General features: G+C 38.5%; 2 protein-coding genes across 3 annotated transcripts in view; both read left to right on the top strand.

The window, feature by feature from the left end:
• Window positions 1-563: 563 nt before the first annotated feature.
• The window catches only part of Syce1 (synaptonemal complex central element protein 1), a 100995-nt gene continuing 82818 nt past the window's right edge, over window positions 564-18740 (top strand). For both annotated transcript variants that reach the window (XM_029558689.1, XM_017795612.2), the window contains exon 1: window positions 564-620. In XM_029558689.1, the coding sequence (XP_029414549.1) occupies window positions 587-620 (34 nt within the window). In that variant the 5' untranslated portion in view covers window positions 564-586. The remainder of the gene's footprint in view (window positions 621-18740) is intronic.
• LOC103725869 (olfactory receptor 13A1-like) lies at window positions 7575-8507 on the top strand. The gene has a single exon (XM_008823205.2). It carries the CDS (start codon window positions 7578-7580, stop codon window positions 8505-8507), a length of 930 nt encoding a protein of 309 aa, XP_008821427.1. The 5' UTR covers window positions 7575-7577.

An 18740-nucleotide genomic window follows, 5' to 3' on the forward strand; every position in this document is an offset into this window, starting at 1 on the left:
GGTAAGACCAGATTTGTATTGTTAATGAATGTTGGTTAGCTTTAAAATCAATTGCCATGCAGAAGTCATTAAATTACCAACTCTGATGTGATTTTGTTCAGTTCATTTTCTTAACTTTTTGGCTGTTGTTTTGTGCATTTTGAAATTCTATTGCTAAACACATCTGCATGATAAATACAAGTTCATCTGTTTGTATGATTTTCAACTATACCATGCATAGTTTTATCTTTTTATTTATACTTGATAAAAGTCTGATTGTTTTTTGTATAATGTGATGTTTTGCATTATGTTTACATTATGGGATGGCTAAATGGAGGTAGTTAACACAAGCATTACTCCCCAAATTCTCATCCTTTATACACCCAAAGCACTCAAAACCTAATCTGAGAAAATTTTCAAGTACACAACGCATTGTTTTCCTAACTAAAATTTTGTAACCTTTGACAAACATCTCCTGAATCCTCAAGCACCCTACTCCCCAGAAACCACTGTTCTAATTTCTGATATCGGATTTTGACTTTGCAGATTTCATACATAAGTGTCTTCATGCATGACTTCCTGTGCTTGGCTCATTGCCCTTGACCTAATGTCATCCAGGCTGATGCATATGGCTCCAAATGGTAAGAGTAACTATATTTTACAGATCAAATAGTTTTCTACTCTGCATCTCAGTGAGCACCACACTTTCTTTATTCATTCATACCTTCGATTTTGTTACCAATACAGCATTGAGAACATCAGGGAAAAAGTCTTTCAGCACATTAAATCATTTCCTGTGGTTATAAAAATACTAGAGGAATTGTTGGATTAGACAAAAGGTCTATTTTTAACTTTCTGAGGTATTCCACAATGGCTACAGTAATTTTCACTACCACTGAGTACAGTGGCTCTCTTCTCTCTGTCCTCTCCAACACTTGGTATCTGCTTCTTGGTAAAAGTTATTTCCCTTATGAGACCTATTCTTACATTGTGCTTTGAATTTTCATTTTACTCAGGATAGTGATAGTCACTATTTACTTTCATATCTGTTGACCATTTGTATTTCTTCATTTGAGAAATGTCTATCCAGATTCTTTCTCCTTTTAAAATTAGGTTATTTTTTCCTTGCTAGCTCTATGTATTAAAGATATTAGCCCCTTATTGGATGTCTATATATTGTAAATATTTTCTCAATGGATAGGTTGTCTGTGCACATTCTTTTTGTCTCTTCATGGAGAAGAAAATTTCCTTGATGTAATTCCAGTTCATTTATTTATTTATCAAGAATTTCAAACATGAGTACTATTTTCATACCATTTCACCCCTCCCTTTCCCCCTTTAACTCCTCTCCCACACCCTCAATTTCTCAAAATTTTGTCCTCTCCTTTGATTATTGTTGCTACATATGCATACATATATGTGTTTATCTATACATATATATGTAAATACATATATGTAAATGCATTGAGTCCATTTAGTTGTGTTTGTGTATATATGTGTTTAAGGTTGACCACTTGGGATTAGATAACCTATTAGGGAACTTGTCCCTGGAGAAAACTGATTCTCCCTCCCTCAGCAGGCATCGATTATCTTTTGCTCTTCATCTGGAGGGGGGACCCTGTGAAATTTCACATTTCATATTGTACAAAAACTCATAAGTGTTTTTCCTATAATTTCTGGTAGGAAAGAATTAAATCTTACTTTAATTTTAAAAATTTACTTGAATTGACTTTGGAATCTACCTTGAAGTCAGAGTGTAAGTTACTTCTCCTACTGGTAGATATACAGTTTTCCCAGCATTTGTTGAAGAGACTATCCTTTCCTTATGTGTTGTTGGTACTTTATGTATGCTGCTGCCTGGCATTGTGCTGTTCTGTTTATTATAACATTTATTTATTTATTTATTTATATTTATATTTATATTTTTGAGACTGGGTCTCAGTTAGCTCAGGCTAATCTTCAACTCTCATGTAATTGAGAATGTTATTGAACTCCTGATAATCATGCCTCCACCTTCTAAATGCTTGGATTTCAGGCAAGTGCTAATATGTCTAGTCTGACTAGTCTAAATTTGTAGTCTATTCAAATTAGGTAGTATCTTTATTTTTTCATGTTTGTCTTGGATTTTGGATATTTTGTATTCCCCTGTACATTTAGGATGTTTTTTCTTTTCTGTGAAAAATTTCATTGGGATTTTAAGAGAGATTTTATGAATATTTAGAGTGCTTGGTAGAATGAACCTCTTAATATTATTCTTTCAATTCGTGATCATAGGATCTTTCACTTTCAATATTTTATTATTTTTTAATTTTATGTGTATAGGTGTATTGCCTGCATCTGTTTAAGTGCACCCGTGCCATGAAATATCCTCAGAAGTCAGAAGAAGGTGTTGAATTCCCCTGGAACTAGAGTTATGGATGGTTATTAGTCACCATGTAGGTGTTGGGAATTGAACCTGGGTCTTTTGCAAGAGCAGTCAAGTGCTCTTAATTACTGAGCCATCTCTCCAGCCCCATCCTTCACTTTTTAAAATCTTAAATTTCATTCATGAAAAAACTTTCAGTGTTCATTATTTTCTCATTTACCCCTTGATTACATTTACCTGTAGATTTTATATTTGTGGCTATTGTAAATGATTTTGTTTATAGAATTTTGTTTTCAGATAGTTCTTTTAAATGTATATTAATGCTTTATTTTGTGTTGATTTTGCATTTCAGAACTTTGCTGAATTAATTTCATTGTTCCAACATATTTTGGTGGTGCCTTCGGTCACATGCGTGCATTCATATATCTATCTATATCTATCTATCTATCTATCTATCTATCTATCTATCTATCTATCTATATCTAATCTATCATCTATCATCTATCTAAATATATATATATGCATACAAACACACACTTGAATGATCATGTCATCTCCAAATAAATACGGTTTCATTTCTGTATTTCCAATTTGCATATATTTCGATATTTCTTATGTCTAATTACTCTGTTTAGTACTTCCAATTTTTTAAAAATATTTTATTTATTTTTTTAACGTATATGAGTGTATTGTCTGCATGCAGGTAGGTACACCAGTGTTGTGCTGTGCACATGGAAGTCAGAAGAGGGTGTCAGATCCCCTAGAACTGGATTTACAGACAGTTGTTAGTTCCCATGTGGGTGCTGGGAATTGAACCTGGGTCCTCTGTAAGAGCAACCAGTGCTCTTAACCATTGAGTCATCTCTCCAGCCCCCAGTATTTCCAATGTTATGTTGAATAAAAGTGGTTTCAGTGAACATTTATATATGGATCCAGATTATAGAGAAAAATCTTTCAGTTTTGGGTTTTTTTTTTAATTTTAATCAGCAAACATGATTTGTTGTTTATGGGTTTTTCTTATAGGCCCTCTGGTGGGCATTACTTTTGTATCTAATTTTTGAATATTCATCACAAAGGACTTTTGGATTCTGTGAAATGACCCTTTTTCTACATCTATGATATGATCACATTGTTTTTATCCTTCCTTATGTTGATGTGGTATATTGCATTAATTAATTCATGGACATTAAACCATCCTGGCATCCCTGATTAGATACTGCTTTTCATGGAAGATGATCCTTTTATATGTGGCTAAATTTGGAGGGTAGTCACATCTGTGTTCATATAAAGCCATGAAATATAATTTTCTTATATTGTTCTTGTCTGGCTTTGGTATTGGGCAGTATAGACCTCATTGAGTTTGGAAATATTTCTTCAACTATAAGTATTTGTCTGATGTTTTTCACAATCTGATATAGACTATCTTACATTCATAATATTCTACCTTATGCTTCAAGAGCATAGAAAAACTATATGCTTTTTCTCACTACCAAGTTTTATATTTTTCTTGTCAAAATTTACATCTTTTTATATTGTGTGCTCCTTCAGAAATTATTATATCCAAAATTATTGCAGAATGCTTTTAAACTTTCTAAAGATAGGCAAACTTTTACACTCCACCATTATAGTATTAGCACATTCCAAATTTGAATATATATTTATCTGACATAGTGAATTTTGTGTTTTCACTATCATTCTGTTATGTACCTTTGAAGAACTCCCTTACATATTTCCTATAAGGAGGATTAGTGGTTGGTGATGATTTCTGTTTTTGCACCTCTAGGAAAATATTCATCTTTCCTTTTCTGAAGGAAAATTTGCTTAGGCAAAATGTTGCTTGCTTTTCTTCTTCCCCCTCCCATGCTGTTGGCTTCTCCTCCTCCTCCTCCTCCTCTTCCTCCTCCACCTCCTCTTCCTCCTCCTCCTCTTTCTCCTCCACCTCCTCCCCTCTGCTCTCTCCTCCTCCTCCTTTCTCTTCCTCCTCCTCCTTTTTCTTTCAACACTTTGACTATACCATCCTATATTTTCCTGGCCTGTAAGATCAGCTCAAAAATCAGCTGAAAACTGTACTAGAGTTCTCTTGTATATGGTATGTTTTTTTTTCACTGCTCTCAGAAGTCCATTAACTTATGATATTGCTTAATGAGCTTCTATTGTTACCCTTAATTCCTGAGCAACTGAAGTCTAATTTAGAAAGACCTTGTTCTGCACCTATATCTTGTAGGGTGTTGTCTAAGTTTTCTTCTAACCATTTCAGCCTCTCTAGTTTCATATATCAAACCTCTTCTATCCAAGGCTTAGTGACTTATAAAAGCCAGAGGTCGTGGATGACTACCATAAGGAAACAGCATGTTCCAGACAGCTGGGAAATTACTCATATGAACTTACAGCAGTGATAAAAGCATGCAAAAGATCCATGAACACTCAAACCAGACAATCCTCCCAGCTAGTAGTGGGGAAGAAGCCCCAACCTTGTCTGAGGGACTGTTGGCAACCAATAACTACTGGGAGAGGGATAATTGGTTTTCTTTAAGTGTGTGGTGTTTAATAGATTAACCAGGCTCCGGTGGATGGGCACACACTGAAGGACATTTGGGGACACAAACTTGTCTTGAAAGGTCTTAATATATATGAAAGAGTACATGAAATCCAGTGGGGGTGCAGATAGGGGAGGGGGTCTAAATATGATAAAAATCTATTGTATGAAACTCACAAAAATTCAATTAAAATGTAAAAAATTTGATATTGACAGTTGATTATAACATGTCTTGGTATAGTCTTATGTAGATTAAAAGTAATTAGGGGATTTGAAACTCCCCTTATAAGCATATGTATGACTTATCATAGCTATGGGGGATTTTCTATTATTATTTCTTTCTAAGTGCTTTCTATATCCTTTCCCTTTAACGTTTTTGTTTTGGTATACATTCTATATGTACCAGCTTATTTGATGGTGTCCTGTAGTTTTCACAAGGGGTGGGAGGGAGAATTTTATCTATTCTTTTTCTGACTGGGAGATTTCAAATGCTTGCCTTTGAGTACACTTATTCTTCTGAGTCTACTTTGAAATTGTCTGAGGAGTGTTATAGTTAAGTCATATTCTTGAATGATATAATTTGTATTTGTTCTATAATGGTTTCTATCCCTTTGTTAAATTTTTGGTTTTATTCCCTTACTGTTTTCCTGACTCTGCTTAGTCTATTCTCTTTTAGCATATAGAAAACCGTAAAGATGATTACATTAAAATCTTTTGTAAGGCAGCTTCTAAAGTCCCCATTTCTATTGGTCAGGACTTGTTTCCTTTGGTGATATCATGTTTCTAAGGATGTTCATTAGAAGCTCATTAATTGGAATTTACATATTTAACAGTTAAGATTCTTCTCCCAGTCTTTGCTGAGGCTTTGACAGGTAAGTTAATCAGCTCATTTTCAGGAATTACAAATAGGCTATCTGATGTGTAATCATGTGTTGAATGTGTGTATGGATACTTACTACAGGAATTCTCAGGCAGACTAGTTTTCTTCCTGAATTCACAAGTGTTCTAGTTTATTTTCTGTTGCTGTGATAAAACCTCTGACTACAAACAACTTAAGGAGAAAGGGTTTATTGCATCACACCCTTCCAAGTAACAATTCATCATTGATGGGAGTCAGGACTGGAACTCAAGGCAGGAATCTGAAGGCAGGAGCTGAAGCAATGACCATGGAGGAATACTGCTTACTGGCTTGCTTCTTCTGGCTTGCTCAGCTTCATTTCTTATATAGCGCAGGCCTACCTGCCAAGGTGGCAGCACTTACAGTGGACTGGATCCTTCTACATCAACCAGAAATAAGAAAATACCCCACAGAGGTCCACGGGCCTGTTTGATGGAGGAAATTCCTCAACTGAGGTTTCCCTTTCCAAGGAGTCCATAGTTTGTGTCAAGTTGACATAAACTAACCAGCACAAGTGAGTTAGCCTAGAGCTTGGGTCAATGGGGTTGATCTTTGGGTCTGCATAGTGTTTGGATTTGGGTGTAAGGGACAGCCTCATCCTATGACTATATATATTAACCTGCTTCTCTGGCTTACTGGAGTAGGCCTGGACCCTGTGCCCTGGGGCGGTCCAAGAATTGGCAACACAGAAGCTAGTATTGTGGGGGCTACCCTGGAGACTGGACTGGCTGGATGCTAAGTCAGATCTGCTGCCTAGTTCATGGAGTCTTCTCTGGAAGTGGTTGGTGAATGCTTATTTGGGTTCACTTTAAGCCAGGTGCCATGAGACAGGCTTGCAATTACAGCACTTGTGAGGCTGGGGCAAGAGGATCATGAGTTATGGGTCAGCCTAGGCTACATGGTGAGACCTTGTCCCAAACAACATAAAAAAGCAACAGAAAGAGTGCTGGTCTTGATTCTGTCAAATATTTAGCTTATCCCAAGTGAATCCCAAACTCACTCTTTGCTGTGAAGTGTTGAAATGAATTCTTTGTTCAGTTCTTTCAGTTTTCCAGTTGCCGCTTTCTTTGGCTCCCTGAGACACTCCTTCTAAATGCATGTTCAGTGACCAGGGCACATATCACACACAGACTATGTTGTACCCCATAGGTATCTCCTTTATAGGTTTCTGATCTCATTTTCTGATCTCATTTTGGAACATCTTAGATCACTGGAAAACTACTTCCATTTATGCTTCTATGTAAAATCTTACAGATTCTCCCACCCCCAAATAACACAAAAAGGATAGAGACCAAGGATCCAGGAAGCCAAGCTGTAAGTAAACTATGAGAGAAATCTCAGTATGTGTTCCTCTGAGAAGTGCCACTGGTTGAGAGAAAACCTCCTATGGAGGTGATTGATGCAGACATGTATCTATACCACTGCCAACAGAGTACAGCCCTGGAAGGTGATAGAGAGGAAAGAGTAGGCAAGTCTTGAGTAAGAGATGCTCCACTCTGCCTGCATGGTCAAGAAGGCAAAGGGTAGGTCTGAATGTTCTTCAAAAACCTAAAGTAGAGGATGAAAATTTCAAGGGTGGAAAGTGAAATACAAGTGAAGGATACGTACTTTTCAAAATGGAATTGGGCAGGGAGCAAGAGACAAGAGGCTTCCATGAAGGAAAAAGTTTACTTTCTCCTTTTCTGACAGCAAAGAAAGTTTTAGGATAAGCAAGTGTGAAAACCAGATTTTGAAATTGTGACCTGTGACCTTTTCTCAGATACCTGAAGACATAGCAGTGAGGACAAGACTATTCCATAATGATACTGAGCCTCAACCAAACACTGGTGACCAAGTTTGTACTTCAAGGATTCTCAGAGCATCCAAGTCTACAATTGTTGCTGCTTAGCTGCTTCCTATTCCTCTATACCACAGCCTTCATGGGCAACACTATAGTCATTGCTGTAGTCAGCTACAGTACCAGACTCCACAGCCCCATGTACTTTTTTCTATGCAACCTGGCCACCATGGACATAATCTGTACCTCCTCTGTGCTACCCAAAGCAATGGTTGGACTAACCTTTAAGGAAAATACCATCTCTTTCCAGGGGTGTATGGCTCAGCTCTTCTTCCTTGTCTGGTCTACATCCTCTGAGTTGCTGCTGCTCACAGTCATGGCCTATGATCGTTATGTGGCCATCTGCTTTCCTTTACACTACAGCTCTAGGATGAGTCCACATCTATGTGGGGCCCTAGCCATGGGTGTGTGGACCATCTGTGCACTGAATGCTTCCATCAACACAGTTCTGATGATACGGCTGTCATTCTGTGGTCCCAAGGTCATCACCCACTTCTTCTGTGAGGTTCCCCCCCTTTTGCTGCTATCCTGCAGCCCCACTCATGTGAACAGCATCATGACTCTTGTGGCAGATGCTTTCTATGGAGGCATCAACTTCCTGTTTACCCTGCTGTCCTATGGCTGCATCATCACCAGCATCCTGCGTATGCGCTCTGCTGAAGGGAAACGGAACGCCTTCTCCACCTGCTCTTCTCACCTCATTGTGGTTTCTGTGTACTACTCGTCTGTGTTCTGTGCCTATATCAGTCCTGCTTCCAGCTACAGTCCAGAGAGAAGTAAAGTGTCTGCAGTGCTGTACTCAGTCTTGAGCCCCACCCTGAACCCCCTCATCTACACACTGAGGAACAAGGAGGTCAAGCAGGCATTGGGGAGACTCTTGTTCTTTATCTGACCTTGGGTTGAAATGTGTATGTTGTCCCGAGAAGACACTTGTCCTTCTTTTAAAGTTTTTTTTTAAAAAATATTTTTTTAATTTATTATTATTTTTATCTTCGTGTGTATGAGTATATTGCCTGCATGCATGTGAGTGCAACTGTGTCGTGCAATGCTGCGGAGGTCAGAAGAGAGCATCGGATTCCCCTGAAACTGGAGCTAAGGACAATCTGTAGCTGCCATGTGGGGTGCTGGGAATCGAACCCAGGTCCTCTGCAAGAACAGTCAGTGTTCTTAACCCCTCCTTTCAAAGTTAAATGGAGGTGTGAAGGCTGTTCTACTGGCCTAGACCTCTTTTACACTTGTCTTTCTGAGAGCAGGATCACAACACTGAGGACTGCCTGTGGCCATTTTGAAAAATCACCCCTAGACAGCAACTGTTTACATGTTTTGGCTGTGTTGTGTAGTTTTGATTGGTCTACATATATCTGTATGCATTCAATAAATGTCTCATCTACAGAACCACCAGTCCAGGTCCTACAGGTACTCTTCTTCCATCGGGGTAAACACATTTCCATTTCAGAGATAAATAAAAAAGCCTGACTTTTCTCAACACCTTCTTGCTCAACTTGCAGTACTACCTTCCATTGTTGCAAATGCCATTCATAAGAGCAAATGCTTGTATATGTATCCCAGATGTCCCAACACTCACATTATCTGGTAATGAATGGTCTGTTCCAACTGTATCCTCCCTTCTTCAGTACATGGTCCCACTGTATTCTTCAAAACTCTCCACATGTTACTCTGGTCTTCCTTTACCTGAAAAAAAAAATAACCCATAGCTCTGCCTACTGAAGTTTCGATGCCTGACCTCTGTGGTTACTCCTCATTCTATCTGCCAGGACTTTATTCTAACAGGAAATCCAACTCTCCGTACCTACTTCAACCTTCATCTGTAACACATCTCTGTGATCACATTTTAATTCTTGTAATGTCTCTGTATCATACTGTGGTCTTTGAAATGTATCCTTATCCTAGTTTCTGCCCTTTATCTATGGAGAAAGCTGTGCACAGTAATTTTGGAGAGACTGTGAAAGCCAATGTCACTCTGTTAGCTGCATAGTCTATGAATGAGTGAATCACCTACAGGCTTTATCTGAGATATTTGGGGTAACTTGCGTTTCAGTCTTCTAAATGTCTGGGCAGAACCATAATCAGTACCATTTGAGAATCACATATGATTATAAGACTAAGACTTTCAGTCTCATTTGGCAGCACCTTACCATTTGAGGGTTTACTGTACCTATCTCCCGTATCTCTAGGAGGTACCCAATCCATTCTTACAGGCAGCATGAGAATCCAGGTCCCAAAACCCTCATCTATATCAGTGTCACCTTGAGGCTTGAGGACCCTTCATGTAGGACAAGCTCACCTTTTCCCTCAAAGGGTCCTCTCCAAAAATTGGTTCTATGCTTACTTTTCATCTCAGAACGTGTCCAATGACAGTTCCATAGCCCAATATGAATTTTTCTTCTGACCTCACACAGGTGACCCAAATGCCTTAAAGTTAGCCTTCTCTGGGTTCCTAACAAAAACCACTGGCTTCAGCTCTACTTGCTTCTTCATAATGCATTTACGGTGCACCTTTCCTTCTGCAAGGATGTCAGGGAATGGAGGGGTACAGCTTGGAGTGAGGCATCTAAAAGTCATGAAATGGAATGAACTCTACATGATACAGAGAATTATACAAAGATTTTCTCTAAGGTTCCAGAGAATGAAGGGTCCTGTGGAGACGCTGACTGTTGGTATTGTTTCCTGAGATGGGACTGGGAGTTCCTGTGATAGAGGACTGTAGGTTCTGTACTTGGATCCAGGAGTGAGGGTAGTAGGTGCGGTTGCTGATTTCTTGACTGACTTTTCCAAATATGGAACAATCACCAGAGAAATGAAGCCTGATGTAATGAGCGGCCATTGAGGGTCTTATCCTCACTGAGGAGGTCATCTGTGCTTGCTACTGTGCTACTGTCATAGCAGAGAGTATATATTCTCTAACGTATGGATGGCACCAGCTGCGTTTCTGCAGCAGATGAAAGTAGTGACAATCCACACAATTTGGTTCCCCTATAAAGTGTATGATATGGATCTGTAATCTATTTTATCAAGAAACAGAAAAAGAAAACTCAAGTTACAGAAATAGGGATTAAAGGGTGAGATTATTAAATACATTCTATAGAAAATTTGAATAAGAAAACTTAAGAACAGATAAATACCAATATATTATATAACAAATAAATTGGACACATTTATATAACAACATAAAACTGATTTAAGAAAGAATAGTATTGGGGCTGGAGAATTGTCTCAGCAGTTAAGAGCACTGGCTGCTCTTGCAGAGGACTGGGATTTGATTGCCAGAACCCACATGGTAGCTAACAACAGTCTGCAACTCCACTTCCAAAGGAATCTGATGTCCTCTTCTGACCTCTGCGGGTACTGCCAACACCGGTGCACTTTCATACATTCCGGTATTGCACTCATACACATAAAAATTAAAATAATAAATCTTAAAAAAGAGAAAGAATAGCAAATTTAGGTAAACTTTTAATAGATTTGGAGATTAAAATTCTAAACAAAACTTCCCACACCAAGACATAAGAACAAAATAAAAAATTCAAAGGTACTGATGTCTTCATCTATAAATGTTTTAGAATGAATAAATATTACTCCTCTGCAAACTTTTCCCAGAAATTGAAAGAGAGGAAGACTGCCAGAATTGGTTCTATTGGGTCAGCATGACCCTGATATCAAAGCAGGAGAAAACTTACAGAAAAGAAAATTCCTAGATATCAGTTATGAACCAGATTGAAAAAGCTCTAGCAAAACACTAGGAAATAAACTTCAGTAATATATGAGAAGAATTATGATTGTGACCACTAACAACTGATTTTAAAATAAAAATCCTGGATGGTCAGAAATCAATTGCGATGACATATGACACTGGTCAAATAGAGGAGAAAACCTAGTGACTAAAGCAGCAGATGTAGAAATTATTTAGCAAATCCAACAGTCTCAGAATAAAAACATTCAACAACTAGGAACAGAAAGGCATTTCCTCCGCCTAGCATTGTGAGGCACATCTGTCATTAGGCACATCTGTCATTCCTCAGGAAACAGAGACATGAGGATAACCAAAGTTCATGGCCAGTCTGAGCTGCCTGGTGTGCTCCTATGTAAAAATACTAAGCCAAACCAAAACAAAACAACCTCAAATAGGAAAGATCAAAAGAATTTTTATTTATTATTATAATGCTCTGATGTTGTACCACTCCAAGGCTCATAATATAAGCCAGCTGAGTTGTATTAGTTCACCTTTCATCCCTTTGATCAAAATTCCTCAGAGAAAGAGCAAACATTTATTTAGTTTCATGTTCAATCCATGGTCACTTGGTTCCTTGTTTCTGGCCCTTTAGGAAGCAGAACCTCCAGGTGGTGGAGAAGCATCTTTGTATCAACTGCAACCTGGAATACAAATGGGAATACCTATGCTTCACTGGCTTTCTCTTTTTCCCATTTCCCATGCTTGCTGGTCCTCAATTACTGGGATGGTGTTTCCCACACTGAGGATAGGCATTCCGCTCAGTGAATACTCTCTGGAAACATCCTCACTTGCATAGACAGAGGTGTCCCTCAGCCATCTCCTATGCAATTCTAAATCTAATCAAAGTTCTCATGAAGACTGGTTATCACAGCTATGACTCATTGTCATGGTCCTGTTTTACTTGACATTTTCTTTCAATTGTGTGCCTCATTTCTTAATCATATTTTGTGTTATTTATTCTACATTAGTTGCACAACTACAATCTAAGCTATAGAACTGATAATCAACCAAACACCACAGTACAAAATACTCAAGGTATTCTTGCTAACACCACCATAAGCACTTTATTAATGAGTTCTCTCACAGTGAGACATGTCATTTTAACATTACATACAAAGTTGAATAAAAACAGTCATTGAAGGATGATCATGTAGCAGAAAACACATCAGGGAAGGTTGACTGAGGCTTGTTAGAGATGAGACTTAGCAAAACTCTGACAAGAAAGGTAATCTGGAAAGAGGTCATTATACCAGCACCTGGATCTGAGATCTTTAGATATCAAAAGAGGTTTGATAGGAATCAGAAGCTCTCAGGCTCAGCCTCCTAACCTGAGTCCTCAATGAGAATTTCATTCCCTGAGGCAGATGGATGAATCAAGCACCAAGGAAAACTGTGAACTGAGAACAGGAAAGATGAAAACAGTCAAACCAGGCCAGTAAATGTCCACAGAAGGCATGTACAAGGTACAGGGCTTTTTATTTATTACTGTGCCATTTAGTGATGGCTATGCTGCTGAGGATCAAGGAATTTAATATGCTCACTAAAAGAACTTACATTCCATATTTAACTATTTAGCTAGCAGAGGGTTTTCATTCAAGGACCTAAATAATTATCTTAATATTTAAGACCACCAGTCTCATAGGCATATGTTTCAATATTTGGGTGTGCAGAAATATTTAAAGCTTACTAAAACATTAAAAATCGTGCATATCTGGTATTATCTAGTACAGACTATGATGTTCCTTACACAGGTTTGGAAAACTAGACTGTTTCCCAGTAGTGGGGGACATGAAAAGAAGGGTCTGAAGGATGCTCTAAGCTCCCTTTCTGTTGCTTCCACTGTTCCTCTACAAACTCAGTCATTGAGAGGAAAATAGAAGTTTTCTGAAGGATGGTTTGAATTCCTTGTTTCTCCAAGTATAGATGAAGGCATTGAGAGGGAGGATGACAGTGGTGTAAAGAATAGCAATGGTCTTGTCCAGAAGCCCAGAAGATCCCATGGTTGGCAGGTTGTAGATGCAGAGCATAGTTGTGCAGAAAAGGTGGAGAAGGTATGTTTATTGCCCTCAGCTGAGCATATGTGAAGGATGCCACAATGATGAAGGCATAGGACATCATGGTTAGTATGAAGTTTAGTGCATGGATGAACATGTCTGACATGACAATCATAACATCATTGATGAAGGTGGAGCTGCAGGAGTATAATAACATGGGTACAAGCTTATAAAAGGATGACAGCTGAAAAATCAGAAAGATATGTGCCAAGGAGTTTGAAGCTCTCATGAACTATACAACGGTTGCTAGGGTCACAGAGGACCCTTCGCTCATGGAGATGCACTTTCCTGAGTTCCCTCCTCCCCCGTGGCTCCCTGAATTTCTTTCCCTCCTCCTTTCCCAGCCAAACACTCCCGCTTTCCCCACCTCCTCCCTGGTAACATTTGTCCCTACTATCTTCCTCTTTCTCATTCTTTCTTTTCTTTTACCTCCATGTTTCCTTTCTATTTTCCTGGCTCCTGGTTTTACATCAGGATATATACTCACATGTAAGGGACTGGTGCTACGAATCACAAATGAGGGAGAATATATGTTGCTTGCTTTTCTGAGTTTATGTCGCTTCACTTACTATAAGTCTCTAGTTCCATACATTTACCTGGAAATTTCATAATTTCATCTTTTCTTATTGCTGAATAGAATGCCATTGTATAAGTATACCATATTTTCATTATCCATTCATCAGTTGAGGGACATTTAGGTTGTTTCCATTTCTTAACTATTGTGAGAAAAGTGCCAACGAACATGGATGCATATGTATCTCTGCAGTAGGATGAGTCCAAGTAGTGGTATAGCCAGATCACAGGGTAGATTCAGTTTTAGTTTTGTAAGAGTTCTCCACACTGCTTTCCATAGTAGTTGCACAAGTTTGCAATCCTACCAGCAGTGAATGAGCATTCCCATTTCCTCACATTATCACCAGCATTTGATGTTATTTATTCTCTTGATCTTATCCATTCTGACTGGGGTATGATAAAATCTTAAAAGGGTTTTAATTTCCGTTCTGCTAATTACTAAGGATGTCAAACATTGTTTATGATGTTTCTTAGTCATTTTTATTTCTTCTTTTGAGAGCTCTCTGTTCAGATCCATAGCCTGTCTTTTAATTAGGGTCATTTCTTTTCTTTATTCTTTGCTTTTTGAGTTCTTTGTATATTCTAGATATTAATCCTCTGTCAGATGAGTAGCTGGTGAAGATTTTTCCCACTCTGTAGGATTCCTCTTCACTCCATTGGTTGTTTCCTTCACTGTACAAAAAGTTTTAACGTTTAATGAAGACTCATCAGTCAGTTCTTGACCTAAGGCCTGAGAAACTGGTCTCCAGTTTAGAAAATCCTTTCCTGCACCTATATCTTGTAGAGTGCTGCCTATGTTTTCTTCTAACAGTTTCAGATTTCACATTGAAGTCTTTGATCCATTTGAAGTTAGACCCTTATGTATCACTTTGGTGCAGAGTGATACATAAAGGTCTAACTTCATTCTTCTACAGGTGGAGGTCCAGTTTTGGCAGCACTATTTATTGAAGATGTCTTTTCTTCAGTGTTTGCTCTTGGCACATTTGTCAAATATCACATGGCTGAAATTGCATGCACTCATGTTTGGGTTTTCTATTTTGTTCCCTTAATCTACGTGTCTGTTTTTGTGTCAATACCTTGCTGCTTTTATGACTATCGCTCTGTAATACAGTTTGAGATTTGGGATGGTGATCCCCTCAGTATTGCTCTTTGTGTTCAAGATTGCTTTGGTTATCTGGAGTTTATGTGTTTCCATATGAATTTTAGGATTTCTTTTTTGTAGATCTGTGAAGAATGTCACGGGAATTTTGATTAGCATTGCAGTGACTCTATAAATGGCTTTTGGTAGGATGATCATTTTCAGCACATCAGTTCTACCAATCCATTAGCACAGGAGGTCTTTCCATCTCCTTGTATCTTTTCATTCTCTTTCTTCAAAGATTTACAATTTTCATTGTAGAGCTCTTTAATGTCTTTGGTTAGGTTTGTTCCTATATATTTTATTTTTTTGAGGCTCTTGTGACTGGGAGGGCTTTCATGAATTCTTTCTCTGATTTCTTGTTATTGATATTTAGAAAGGCTTTGATCTTTGTAAATTGATTTTGTAGCCTGCCACTTTGCTGAAAATGCTGATCCTTTCTAGAAGTTTTCTGGTGGAAATTTTGCGATCTTTTACATATAATATCATAATAGCTGCAAATAGGGATAATTTGATCTCTTCTAATTAATTCCCCTTTAATGTCCTTATCTTATTGTTCTAGCAAGAATTTCAAGCTCTGTATTGAAAATGAGTGGACATGGTAGACAGCCTTGGCAGTTCCTGATTTTAATGGTAATGTTTCCAGTTTTTCTCCATTTAAAATGATGTTGGCTGTGGTTTTGTTGTATATCACTTTAATTATGTTGAGATATGTTCCCTCCAGTCCAAGTCCCTCTATATTTTAACATAAATGCATGTTGAACTTTGCCAAAGGCCTTTTCTGCATCTGTTGAGATGATCATGTGATTTTTGTCTTTAAGTTCATTTATGTGATTTATGACATTTATTGACTTATGTACATTGAACAATTCCTACATCTCTGGAATAAAGCCAACTTGATCATGTTGGATGATTTTTAAAATTTTTTTATTGAGCTTTTGTACATTTTATACAAAAGTTTTTAATCAAATTTAGATCCACTCCCCCATCCATGCCCTCCACCCTCAACCCCCACCAGACCACATGTATTCTGCGACACATGTTCAGTCCTACCCAGTCAAGTATTTGTACCCAGATGTCCCTTGGTGCAAATTCATCCACTGGAGTCTAGTCAGACTATCTAGAGATCATTGGTATGGCCTACTCTTCCTCTCCCAGTAGTGATCAGTCCCCAATAGTTCCCAGACTAGGCCTGACCCACCACCCACTTTGGACCATGGCCTGATTGAATGGGCATGGGGCCTGTGCTTGAGGCCACCATTGCTATAAGTTCATATATGCAAGCTTCCAGTGGCCTGAAAGCCTCTGGAAAAATGAAATTTTTTACAATATGCTAAATATGGATCCTTATATTCACAGACAAGTATACCATACACTACTCATCAAAGAAGCTGGGTTTTTTTTTTTTTTTGCAAAAATAGGGGCTATTGCAGAACCCCACAACTGGTTAGACACAGAGAATATATGTCTGAGAGATGCCCAATCCTAGATGACATAGCTACAGTGGAACCTCTACACCCAAGACTCATGGAATATGGCAGAACGGTGGGAAGAGAGAAAACTAGTGCATCCCTCAACTGTCACTGGTGAGACCTCCTTATACAACAGAATGTAATGCACACAAAAGGCCACAACTGGCCAACTTTTAAAGAATAAGAGACTGCAGAGTGTGTGTCCCTGGATGGGACTCCTATATCAAACCTCTCCCACCCAATGGCTCAGGGACCATTGTGGAAGAGGAGGTGTATCTTTTTTTTTAACTTTGAAAAAATATTGAGAGTTTCATAATGCATATAAGGTATTTTGATCAAATCCATGCCCACTCCCTCCCCTCCAACTCCTCCCATATCTCCCCATCACTTTTTCCTGACATCTTTGTGTGCTCTTTATTTTTTTTTTAAATGGGGCTTTTGGCTACTCTAACATTACCCCCTCTGAAGAGGTAACCCTAAAATCTTTTAAGGATTAGACAAAGGCTCTTAAGGATTAGATAAGAGCTCCCAAATACTTTCGACATTTTTGGCTTTCGGAACAGAGTATGTTGCTAAGAGGCTCAAGGACATTTTGACTTTTAGCCAAGAAACTGGCTACTTTTACTTGGGGTCTTTTTTTATCCTAACTGCCTAGTTGATTCCTACCTCTTATTCTTATCAAACCATCCTCTGAAGAGGTTGCCCAAATTGCCTGTGGGGAATTGGGATACAGACTGCTCTGGCTTCTTCCATGCAGGGTGAGAGTATTGGAATGCCCCTTCAGTAGGTCTATCTAAAAGGCTCCCAAATTGTACAACTTTTAACTATAGGGAAAAAAGAAAATCCTTGTCTGGTACCTAGGAGATGTGAAGGAGAAGTATAGGCAAGAGCAGTTAGCCTTACAAGTTCTACACAGGGAACCAGAGAAAGGTCAGAACAGGACAAATTTCAAATGTTCATATCAGAATCCATTGGAATTTCTTGACAAGAGCTTCCGAAAGGATTGCTCTATTGGGTTCCTCCTCATTTTTCTTTTGTCTGTCAAGGCTGGACACAAGAGTGATGAACTTGGGATTTATTTTCAGGCATTTTGATAGCTGTTGGAGTGGCTAGAATCAGTGTCAGTTCCCTCACAAAGGCTTCTAGATAGGGGGAGAAGACAAACATAAGGGGAGAAGACAAATCATTTTAGAACAATAGTGGGTTGTCTCCCTTAGCTACTGCTGGGCACTACAGTATTGCAGACCAAGATTTGAAATCTTACATCTGAGCAGTACTTTCTGATTAGAAACAAAATCATCAATAAGAAATAATTGTCTAAATAACAATTTATGTGGACTTACGCCTAATGTCTGGGAAATGTAATCCCTTGAACTCCTAAAGAAATATACTGATCACTTTACTCTTTGGTTATACTTTCCTTTTGGGTGTTAAAGAACATACAGTTGTCCCAAATAAACTAATTTATTTTTACACTTAAGGTCGTTTGAGGATCTGTTCCTCAGGGGTCACATGGGCTTGGGAGGAGCCCCTGGCTCCTTTCTTTTACCAGTTCCACATATGTGAAGATAAGTCAAAGGTCCTGCTTGACCATGGCTGGTTTCACTTGGAAGCATGGAGGAAATGCTTCCTCTGTGTTAACCCTCCTCTTTGTAGACTGGACACTGGTTCAAGTCAATCTGGTGGGGTCTCCATGGCCTCCCTGAACAAGAGGACAGGTGACTCACCACAGTTACAGGACATTTTGAGAAATGCTCCATAGTCTCCTGGAACTTAGTCGACTTGGAGGGCAAGGAGCAAAAACTGTCCTTTAAATCCCTCTGACCAGATTAGTGTAGGCCTCAATGCATGGCTCTTAAACATCCAAGAATGTTAGTTCCACCAGTCTGGTACTTTTAATTACCATGCGCTATGTAGCTAATGCTTGGGCAAAAACCAAACGTTCTCAGATAAACCTTGACTAGGCATATATTTTGTTCCTTAACCTAGTTGACTAAACTATGACCTTAGAAATTTTAAGATTATATGTAGATTATTTTTGTCTCATCTTTATATATCATAACAAACCTACACAGACCTTCATCACTTGCTTAGGCTTTCTCATTTTTTCTATTTTGGAAAATATTGCCATTCCCAT

Source organism: Nannospalax galili, unplaced genomic scaffold (genome assembly GCF_000622305.1).
Source record: "Nannospalax galili isolate Female #2095 unplaced genomic scaffold, S.galili_v1.0 scaffold49, whole genome shotgun sequence".
NCBI classification, from domain to species: Eukaryota; Metazoa; Chordata; class Mammalia; order Rodentia; family Spalacidae; genus Nannospalax; species Nannospalax galili.

Coding starts and splice junctions, on each gene's coding strand:
- LOC103725869 (XM_008823205.2), top strand. CDS start 7,578: ATGATACTGAGCCTCAACCAAACACTGGTGACCAAGTTTGTACTTCAA.